Source organism: Macadamia integrifolia, chromosome 14, assembly GCF_013358625.1.
Source record: "Macadamia integrifolia cultivar HAES 741 chromosome 14, SCU_Mint_v3, whole genome shotgun sequence".
Taxonomy (NCBI): Eukaryota; Viridiplantae; Streptophyta; class Magnoliopsida; order Proteales; family Proteaceae; genus Macadamia; species Macadamia integrifolia.
In genome coordinates, this window is record NC_056570.1 from 10358206 (window position 1) to 10370310 (window position 12105).

Below are 12105 nucleotides of genomic sequence, written 5' to 3' on the forward strand. Positions count from 1 at the left end.
AAATCCGACTTCAAAATCATGTTTGGAACGTCGAAAGAAGGTCCCACGTCCGATTTGGGCTCAATCGGACCTAAGAATCACATTCTGTCCACTCGGGGGGGTCACACAGGTGGGTGGTCTACCCACCGGTCCAACCCGCCGGTTTGGGACCCACCCGCCGGTAGGACCCACCGGTCCTCTCGGATGGGTGTCTCAGGCGGGTAGGGACCCACCGGTTGTACCCGCCGGTTTTGGCGGAAAAATCCCAGTTTCTTCTCATCTTCCTCCATTCCTTGGGGACCCAAATGGGGCTTTTCTCAACCCATTCCTCACACCTTTAGAGTCCTATAGGATGGTTCTAGCTTAGATTTAAGTTAGATTTAAGTGAGGGGAACCATCTTACCTTCTTTGCTCAAGAATGACTTCAAACCCTCCAAATCACTTCCAACTCACAATGCTCCTTCTACCTTGTCAATATCTCTTCAAATCCTTCAAGATCAACACATAAATCATCTATTAAACCTTAGATTCATCATTTCAAAGGGTGTTTACAATATCTTGAGAAACCATACTCGAATCAAGGGTTTAAAGCGTGGGTATGGTTAATGTTCATAAAACCCAACTTTTCTTACCTCCAACTGTAGATCTCGAGTTAAAGATTACTCTCCCGGCACCGGAATGGCAAGATCGAGCTTCGGCGCCACTGAAATCCTCCCTTTCTTCCTCCTCCTTTCTTCTTCCCTTTCTTTTTCTCTCTCCTCTTTACTTTTCTCACCAAACGTACGGGGTTAATAAATGGAAAGAAAAGAAGTCATAAAGCTTTATATACTATTCCTACTTAAGTGAATAGTGATGGATGGGTCACTCAGGTGGGTGGGTGTACCCACCTGACATACCCATCCAAGAGTCAAAACTTGGGATTTTGACCGGGCTCGGACCTCGGCTCGGACCTCACCCCAGGCATACGATGTAGCATACGTATATACCTTAAAATACGGATATAATACCTGTTTTATCCGTACATAGCCTTATGGTAGGTGCACGTACACGGTTTGGGCACTCCCGTCTCTTCTGGCACTGGCTCGGACTTGTCGGGCCAGCCGGTGTTTAAGGTCACCCGTGCCATCATAGCCCATAAGGAACTCGCTCTAACATCCTCTGGCTCGGTTCCTGCATGGTTAAACCGGTTCAACCGCGAAATCAGACCGGGTTTAAGAAGTGGGATATTACAGATGTTCTCTTCATTGAAGTATGATTTTTTCATTTTTATAAAAAATTATCAATATTTCGAGGGGTAAAATTGTCCAATCTGACCCGATACTGCTGGTATGTTGGAAGTGGTTAGATCGGAGTGTTTCAAAACTAACCAAAACCACTTTTGCTCACCCGAAGGTCGTTGGTGTTGATCGGACCACACCTAATTTGTGCTCGCCCGCTATAACTCATAATCCCCGAAGGTCCGTCTCCGTCTCACCCACACATCTGCTGCAACCATTAGATTCGGATAATTCATGGGGCCCACCACTCTCTTATTAGGGAGTAAAAAGTGGGGCCATCTTCTGGTCTCCACCAACGAAGCGGCCATTCCAAATGTAACTGTTTCCTTAACAACGTGTCCACTGGCCAGTGATTACGATAGACAACAACACCACATGGAATCATTCTCCCTCTTCACACCTAACTCTTGGTTTTTTATCTTCATTTCCATTACGACTTGCAGACACCCACGACTACATATAGCCACGCAGGGAAGATATGATTCTCTGCACCTAACCCTTTAAACCCTAACCCCTCTACGCTTCTTCTTCTTCTCTTGTGATCCTTTTCTCTGCAAGTGACGAAAATGGCGTTGTACTCAACAATCACTGACGCAATTGCGGCCTCTACGGGATTATCTCCGGCGGCTTTCTTCACGATCTTGGCTCTCATGATCGGTGTGTATCGTTTAGTTTCTGGAATGTTTGTTGAGCCTGAAGAGTTGAAGCCACAAGAGAGGAGCTTTGTTCCTCCTATGGAAATGCCGGTGGTTGCTGAGCCTGTTCAGCTTGGAGAGATTACAGAGGAGGAATTGAGGGCTTACGATGGTTCGGATCCTAAGAAGCCGTTGCTGATGGCCATCAAAGGAAATATTTACGATGTTTCTTTTTCCAGGTATGGTTTTTGGTCCATCGATTTCTCTAAATTTTGCGTTTTTTCTGGTCATTAATGGTGGTAATTTGAGGTTTAAAGGCTTGTTATTCTGTTCTATCATGTGAATCAATGAATACGAATTATGTATAATGGGCGCTGCCGTTGTGGTTGCTTAAGAGAATTTTAATCAAAAGTTACTAAGTTTGGTTGAAGCTAGAAAACCATTTTGTATGATAGTTTTGATCAATTTTAGATGTTTTGATCAAGTTACTGAACGCACAGGTAAGAGAACAGTGGTTCTCTTCTTCTAAGAAGCCGTTGTTGATGGCCATCAAAGGACAGATTTAAAATGAATGTTGGCCATTTTGAAGGGCGCCAAATGAAAGGGTCAATCAAGCCACCTCTTATTTAAATTCTGTTTGGGAGAATCTCATGAATGAAGCAGAATATATAGCCATATCTATGAATAATGGGTATAAGAAATGCAAAGAGACCAAACAGAGAAACTAGTGGTGTAGCAACTTAGAGAAGAGAAATTATATATCAAATGAACTGTAGCTTAATACAAATTACAGACGGATCAACTTAGGCCAACTCAGGTTCCTCAGGTATTGGTGACATTGACAATTACTATCCATTATTCTGATTTTGCTGCTTCTACTAGTGTTGCCGAGTTTTGGGCCTTCACATGCCGGTCTTATTTAATTTTTTATCATAGGGTAGAGGGTTCACGTATAATTTCTCCACACATCAAACTGGTGCCATTGGCCTCTCCTCATTGATTGTTTCCAAATCATCAACTGAGACTGAACTAATTACTAATCACCTAAGCACTTGCTGAGAGGTCCATGTTGTTGTAGATCATTTCGGAAAGGAAGGAGTGTAGAAACGTAGCCCTAAAACGATGCAGAAGATAATGGAAAACCAAGAACAAGCAATGCACACAGATTTATGAGGTTCGGCAAGATTGCCTACGTCTCCGGTGAGATGAGATCTTGCTTTACTATCAATGGAGAATAGGGTTACAACGCTCGTCTCTCACACCTCTCAGTATTGCTTGCATTATAGATAAAAAAACCCTCGCTACAAATATATAACGAAAAACCCTAATCTAGAAAGTACACAATTGCCCTCAAATAAAAAAATTGAGTGGGGGGCTACCCTACACCCTTGTTTTGCAGGAGGGCCTCCCGCCCCTCCTTGTAACCCCCACGGCCCGCTAACCGGCTAGCGAGACGCCGCCTTGCCTGTCGAGGTGCTGCACCAGTGCTCCTTGGATTAAACTCTGACGGAATACAAGACATCGTACACCAACAATCTCCACCTTGGCTTGAATTCTGTCGAGCCTCCTGTAAAGATAACATGTAGACGTCTTCATCCCCGAACCTCATAAGAGGTACAAACCCACACCTATTTGGTGCGTCCCTCATCTTCAACAGTGAGTAATATTAATCAAGTCCAAACATGACTCGAACTTCTCTGTAACAACTAGCTTGGTAAATATATCTACAGGATTGAGATCTGTATGGATTTTTCTCAAGTGAATACTGCCCTCTGACACAAGCTCCCTGAACTTGTGAAATTTCACATCAATATGCTTTGTCCTTGCATGAAACACCTGATTCTTTGCAAGATGTATGGCACTCTGACTGTCATAATGTAACATTGTACCTCCTTGTTCCGACCCCAACTCACGAACCAGTCCAGCCAACCAAACTCCTTCCTTGGCAGCCACAACTGCCACTATATACTTTGCCTCTGTAGTGGACAATGCAACTGTAGACTGAAGCATCGCCCTCCATGATATAGGTCTACCAGCTAATGTAAATACATACCTTGTAGTAGACCTCCTCTTGTCTAAATCACTAACATAGTTAGAATCAACATAATCCGCTAATTCTGTGGAACTTCCCTTGCCACTGAACATAACACCTATATCTTTAGTCTTGCTCAAATATCTGAAGATCCACTTAATTGCATTCCAATTCTCCTTCCCTGGATTACTCATGTATCTGCTAACAACACTGACTTCATGAAACAAATCCGGCCTGCTACAAACCATAGCATACATGAGACTCTTAACTGAGCTAGCATAGGAGACCTGAGACATATGCTCCACTTCCTCATGTGTTGTAGGGCATTCCTTTTCAGATAACTTGAAGTGACTAGCTAATGGAGTGCTAACCGGTTTAGCTGTTTCCATGTTGAAACGCTCTAACACCTTTTCAATATACCTCTTCTGAGTTACCCAAAATTTACTTGCATTTCTATCTCTAAGGATTTCCATGCCAAGGATCTTCTTAGCAGCACCAAGATCCTTCATCTTAAATTCAGCACTCAACAAAGACTTCAAAGAGACTATATCATGTTTGTTATTTGCAGCAATGAGCATGTCATCAACATAAAGCATCAACAAAATAATGGAATTATCACTTGACACTTTATAATAAACACAACTATCATACTCACTTCTTGTGTAGTCAATCTTCATCATGTGGGAATCACAACGCTTGTACCACTGCCTAGGAGATTGCTTAAGACCATAAAGCGACCTCTTAAGCAGACAAACATGATCTTCCTTTCCCTGCACTTTGAAACCTTCAGGTTGTTCTATGTAAATATGTTCCTCTAAGTCACCATAAAGAAATGCAGTCTTCACATCAAGCTGTTCAAGCTCCAAATCAGAGATGGCCACCAAAGCAAGTAGTCTATCCCCTCCTTCTGTGCATAGCCCTTGGCTAGAAGTCTGGCTTTATACCTTTCACGCTCATTCTCAGATGCTGCCTCTTTCTTACGAAAGACCTATTTATACCTAATGATTTTTCTTCCCTTGGGTTTTTCCTCAATCTCCTAAGTCTTGTTCTTCTACAGAGATTCTATTTCCTCCATCATAGTTTCCATCCATTTATCATGTTGTGCATCACTCAAAGCATCATGGTAGGAAGATGGATCACCTGTACCTAAAGTGAGGGCATAGGCAACCATATTCTCAAACCCGTATCTCGCAGGTGCTTTGTGAATACGTTTCCCTTTACCCTTTGCTACAGTATAGGGAAATTCTACTACTTCCTGTTGTCCTGGTAAGTCACAGGATGACTCATTTTCTCTTGTTGTTTCTGACTCACCTAACTTTACCTGCACAGTAGAACCTTCTTTATTTTCATCAACTGTTTGTGAATTGCATTTTGACTTCACCATATGAGACTCATCAAACACAACGTCCCTGCTAATTACAACTTTTTGTGAACTTGGATCCCACAACTTAAATCCCTTTACGCCTTTCTTAAAACCAAGAAAGATGCACTGCTTAGACTTTGAGTCTAACTTGGAACGCTACTCACTCTCAACATGTGCATAGGCTGGACAACCAAATATTTTTAGAATAGAATAATCTATTGGTTTTCCTATCTATACCTCTTCGGGAATTGTATAATCAATCGCCTTTGATGGCGACCTGTTGATGAGGAAACATGCCATATTCACTGCTTCTGCCTAAAATCTCTTACTCAACCCTGCATTCAGCCTTATACTCTGAGCTCTTTCTAGAAGTGTTCTGTTCATCCTTTCAGCTACACCATTTTTCTGTGGTGTCTTTGGAACCGTGAAGTGACGTGTAATCCCTTCAGCTTTGCACAATTCTAGAAACGGCTTGTACGTGTACTCTCCTCCATTATCTGTTCTCAAGTATTTAATTTTCTTTCCTGTCTTCCTTTCTACCTCAGCCTTCCATTCCTTAAATATAGTGAACACCTCACTTTTATGCTTCATGAAGTAGATCCAGACTTTCCTTGAGTAATCATCAACAAAGGTCACGAAGTATTCTGCCCCACCTTTAGATTTTGTTGTTGAAGGACCCCATACATCGCTGTGTACATAATCAAGCATCCCTTTACTCCTATGTTTTGTAGTTTTGAAACTAACCTTGCATTGTTTCCTGAACACACAATACTTGTAAAAGTTCAATTTACAAGTTTTCACTCTCTTCAATAGTTTCCTTTTATGAAGCTTCATCAATCCTCTTTCTCCCATATGCCCTAACTGCATATGCCATAGATAGGTATCATCTGTATCAAATCCTGCATCTGTAGTCACAAATGCTCCACCTATAACTGTGACTACAGATGCTCCACCTATAACTGTGCTTCCTATGAGTCTGTATAGGTTTCCTGTTAGCTATCCCTTCATGACAACCATAAAACCCTTAATAACTTTGAGAATTCCACCTTCTGCTATGAACTTGCAGGCATTTGAGTCAAGTGCCCCCAAAGATATCTCATATCTACTAAAGTTCTTACTATCCCATCAAACATCTTGATTTTGATAGTGCCTATCCCAATGGTCTTGCATACAACATCATTCCCCATTAGGATAGACCCACCATTATATGGTTGATATGTATCAAACCAATCCTTATGTGGACACATGTGATGTGAGCATCCAGAATCTAAAATCCAAGAATCAGAAGGTTGATTCTTACCTGATGGTATAGAGAGTACATCTCCATCATCTCCATCTGAATTATCAGCCACGCTAGCTTCCTCAGATGCCTTATCTACATCTTTCTTCTTTAAGTTCGCCTTCCTCTTCAAGTACTCTCTCTTTAGATGACCTTCCTTCTTGCAATAGTAACAAGAGACCTTTGTCTTTGTTCCTTTTGATTTAGATTGACACTTCTCAGATCCCTTCTGATTTGATCTCCCTCTTTCCTGCTCCTTATCACCTCTGAAAAAACCTTCTCCTTGAGATTTCATACTACTGGTCTTCTTCCTTGTATCATTGGACATGAGGGCAGCCGCAACTTCATCCATCTCAAGGGTCTCCTTCCCGTACAAGAGAGTCATTACTAGGTGATCATATGATTCTAGGAGCGACGACAGCAACAGTAATGCCTTGTATTCATCCTTGATCTTAACTTCCAGGTTTACGAGTTTACTTACGATCTGATTGAACATGTTAAGATGCTCTAATAGATCCGTACCTTCCTTCATCTGTAGAGAATACAATTGCTTCTTCACGAACAACTTGTTCGTTAAGGACTTCGTCATGTAGATGCTTTCAAGTTTCGCCCATAACTGCGGTGTAGATTCGATACCCACAACATATTGTAGGGCATCATCAGAAAGATTCAATCGAATAGCACTTACCACCTTTTCCTCCATCTCTTCCCAATTTTCATCAGTAATTTTTGTAGGTTTTTTTTACTTTCCCAACAACATTTTTGCCAAACCCTGTTGTATCAAATGATCCTTCATCCTTTGACGCCAGAGGGTGAAATTGTTCTTCCCATTAAACCTCTAGATATCATACTTGACATTCGATCCCTTCCCTGCCATCGTGATAGTAAACCCTAGAAAATAGAAACTTAGAGCTCTGATACCAATTTGTAGAAACGCAACCCTAAAACGATGCAGAAGATAATGGAAAAACAAGAACAAGCAATGCACACAGATTTATGAGATTCGGCAAGATTGCCTACGTTTCCGGTGAGATGAGATCTTGCTTTTCTATCAATGGAGAATAGGGTTATAGCGCTCGTCCCTCACACCTCTCAGTGTTGCTTGCATTACAGATAAAGAAACCTTCGCTACAAATATATAGCGAAAAACTCTAATTTAAAAAGTACACAATTGCCCTCAAATAAAAAATTCTAGCGGGGGGCTACCCTACACCCCCTGCTATGCAGTGGGGCCTCCTACCCCCTTGCAACCCCCACGGCCCGCTAACCAACTAGCGGGACCGCTGTCCTGCCTGTCGAGGTGCTGCACCAGTACTTCCTGGATTAAACACTGATGGAATACAAGACATCGTACACCAACAAGGAGAATATGTGCTGCACCAGTACTTCCTGGATTAAACACTGATGGAATATAAGACATCGTACATCAACAAGGAGAATATGGGATTTGCCTTATCCATGACCTGAAGATTTCTTAATCTAGAAGTGGTTATTTTTAATGTCAACACTACAGGTTATACAATTGATAAGAGTCTTTTGGCAGAGATCGAAATCAGTGAATCGATTGCCATGAAATTGTTACATGCCCTCATGATTCGGAAGTTAAATTAGAAAAATTAGTATACACAGCGAAGTTAAAATGTTTAAATTGGTAATCACTGGACAATGAAGTGATGGGAGTTATAAAATGTGAACCTGAATCTGTGGAAATCGATTATAAAGTATCATGATATGATTAAAAAATGACTACAAATATGGCTCCGAATTAAACTTAATTGAAGTACATTTCTGATGAAATTTGTGGCACTTAAAGCGGGATTCTTATATGGTGTATAGAATGGTTCCAACTTTAGTTTGTTTTTCTTATGCAGCTAAGTATCATAACAAAATTGTCTTTAGCCGTTATTGATGCCACCAAATATAGGCAGTCAGACAAGTCACCTTTCATGTGAAAGGCGTTCACAAGAATACCTTATGAAACAGACTCGACAGCGATATGCCTTTACCTATGAAGATAGTGTGTTCCCACATGGGTTTGGGCTTGACCAAAATTCTTATCCAGTGGGTTGTTATTCATGAAAAAGGAGAAAGCTCTATCTAAGAACATAAAGGAGTAACAAGAGATTGACAAAACAAATAAGCTAGTGGAAAAGAAACTTAAGGAATTGATATTATATTTTTCATGAAGGGTAACTCGATGCCAATTACAGAAAGATCAGCTCTGGTCAACTTTGGGTCTTTAGATGCTGGTCTTGTTTATTGTTGATCAGAGGGTAGATGGCTTACTTACAGTTGCATGACACATCAGACTGAAGTTATTGATATCTCCTAATAGATTTTTGTTCGACTTTTATTTTTATTTTTCGTATTCTGACCCTCAATTAGAATTGTTTATTCACCAAAAAAAAAAAAAAAATGTTGCATGATGATCTGAAGGGAGGGGAGAAAAGAAAGTTGCACACTGAAAATGCCACCTGTTGAAATTTATGACTTTCAGAAGTTCAATGCTGATTTAACTTCAGTTGTCTATTCCATGACCTGTCTGATATCTTTTTATATAAATTGATCTTAACATTTTACCCAAGAGAAAGATAATGCTAAGTCAGAAGATGACAGAGCATTCCTTCACCTGGGTTTGGTGCCATTAGGAATGGCTTTAAGGATTTATTGGTTGAAGGTGATTCAGCCACCATGACTCCTTGGGTAACATCAGATGAGGATCAATCATGGAGGTTTACATATGAGATTAAGCAAAATAGTACCTAGCTTCCCAAGTGAACTGCTTTTTCCAATTGGAAGCCTAGGATGATGAATGTCTTGACTGATTTTTTGACCAATCAAGAGCTTGTTTGACCTAAATGGTGTTTTGGGTTTCATGTCCTTTGTGATAGACTGTGTTTGAGAGTGATTCCCCCCTCCTGTTTTGGGGACTTTTGGCCTGTGATTTGGGGCTGTACTGCTATTTAATCTCATCTAATGAAAGTCATTATTTATCCCCCCTCCAAAAAAAAAAAGATTGATGTGGCAATAACTAGTATTATCAGAACTGATCTAGCTCTCGCTAAGAGGTGAGGAAGTGTTATTTTATTCCCCTTTGATTTTATTTCTTTAAATTTCTTCTATTTCTCTTCTCCCCAAGCTCTCTCACATATTATAACTTTTTGTTTGTTCCTTTTTATGTGCATTTATTTTTGTCCTGGAACCAGTGGATCTTTTGACGGCTATTAAGCTTTCTCTTTGTCTTCTATTGCTGTCATGCTTTGCTGAGCATCTATCACTGACCTGCAACCAATGCATCTCTTTATATCTCCTAGCCTTTCTGTTTCTCTTTCTTTTTTCCCCACAGTTTTTCAGTCTTTCCAATTCTTTTTTCTCTGAGGATCTAACATCATCCTGCTATGTGTGAATCTATTCATGGCTCTTGGGCTTGGTATTTACTTTATGTCTTGTCATTGAAGAGTTGTCTGAATATTTCCCATTTCCAGTTGCTTTTTTATCGTACTACGATGTGTTTCGAGACTAATTGTCAGACTTTATGCTTTTTTGGGTCAGTAAGTAATCTCATTCTTAAGTAGAAGAAACATACTTATTGCTTCAGTCTATCTATGGTACTTATGTTAGGAAATCCATCAAACTAGATAATCTCTGAGTCATTATGCTAGGCTTGGCACACAATCAGGAGAAGGATTGACATGAGATGTGACTCTGGCACTCGTGAGGTTAAAAAGTGCTAGAAAGGATAGAATTGGAATAAGTTAAGAGAATACAAGGGTAGAGAGAGAGAATCTACATGGTTGATTTGAACTGCCAGTGATATTCTTATTTACTTATATTTGTGACCCTTCAAGGTTTTAATCTTCAAAACTCCATCTCTTTGCTCCTTTTCTTGGGGGTAGACTTTAAATAATTGAAGCCATTATCTTAATTGTGTGTGTGTGTGTGTGTGTGTGTTTATGGGGGGAGAGTGGGTGGGGTATAGTAACAACAGTAAGAGAATTGTGCATTGATGTAAATGAAGCATTTAAAAGAAGTAAAACAGTGATGCTCTTCTTTCACTATGAAGAACATGAAGAAGAGAAGGAAAGGGGAACAAATTCTACAGAAATAAATATACAAGATTAGTTCTCCAAAATCAGATTCTACTATTTATTTCTGAAAATAATTTTTTCACTCCATAAATTATGCCCTTGTAGGCTGTAGCTTCTATGGCTTCCATAAATGCAACAGCGATTTTGTTATATTGAGGTCTGAGCTTTTGACACAATTCTCGGATTTTACTTTCAAAATTCTGCAATTCTTAATGACTTCAAATTCCTCTTAACATATGTAGTCCTCCCCTATAAAATGCAGCCCTTGCAACCATAGGTGATTGGCTAAAGTGTACACACCATAACACCACTCTCGTACCCCTTGGAGTTGCCATTGGGAATTGATTTTATGTGATGCATGACCATGTGTAGCATTGTGCATGCGCAGATTTGTAATTTTGTATTTTTGTATTTTTTTTTGTTTTTTTGTTTTTGTTTTTTGTTTTTTTGTTTTTTTGTTTTTTTTTTTCTGTGATCATTATGGTTACTTTAATTCTTTTATGAAATGTAAGGTTAGGATCAAATAGAACCCTCCAAATAGCTTGGATATAATTGGATGTTCTTATAGTTATTCATTGGGGTAGAGAGTATCTTTTTCCTGGAGAATATTTTGAGAAGTTTTCTCTCTCTTCTTTTGTGGTGTGTTTCCATCTCCCTTCCTCATCCTTAAGGCTGCACCATTATGGTTGGCTTCAATCATTGAAGCTTGGAGTTTTTACTTTGATATTCAATTGTATGTTGTGATAAACAGTAGGCTGTATCTTTCCTCCTCTGGCCTGTATATTGGGTTTCTCCTACAAACTAGTACTGTTAAGTTCTAGGGTTTGTGGCCTTCAAAAGCCAAAAGATGAAACCCACCTTATATGATTAGGAGATTATTGGTTCTGTCCATGATCCATGAATTCCCACCCCTCGCAAATTTATCATGTACCTCCAATGCACTGGCTAATAAGCTTGCATGGGAACACTGGATGAGGGACGATTTGCCTATGGTGGCTTTCCCAGTTGTTTATGAGCTATGTTATCTAGTTTGCAAGGATGCTCTGCCACTACGTTGGGACCTCTTTTATTGTGCTTGCCACTTCTGATTTGCAAATTTTGCTGACATAGAAATAGTTATTAAAAAAAGAAGTTCCAGAAATTCATGGTTCCAGACTACAACAGACGATTACTTTTATGTGGCGACTTTACATTTTACTGTGTTAGTCTTGGGAATCAATGTTCGAGGCTAAGTTTTTGTACTTGAAGTTTGCCTCCCAGCATAGAGCTTATTCATCTTCCTTCTCCATGTGCAGAATGTTTTATGGTCCTGGTGGGCCATATGCCTTGTTTGCAGGGAGGGATGCCAGTCGAGCCTTAGCTCTCATGTCTTTTGACCCCCAAGACCTGACAGGGAACCTTGAAGGTCTGGAACCTGATGAACTCGAAGTCTTGGAGGACTGGGAATATAAA

The 12105-nt window shown here is 40.2% G+C and overlaps 1 protein-coding gene across 1 annotated transcript; it reads left to right on the forward strand.

Annotated features, from left to right (window-relative positions):
- Positions 1-1663: 1663 nt before the first annotated feature.
- Positions 1664-12099, forward strand: LOC122061335 (membrane steroid-binding protein 2-like; the record flags this gene model as incomplete). The annotated part of the gene is made up of 2 exons (XM_042624567.1): positions 1664-2130; positions 11949-12099. Coding segments are annotated over exons 1-2 (459 nt in total), but the record flags the coding sequence as incomplete, so codon positions are not given.
- Positions 12100-12105: the final 6 nt, after the last annotated feature.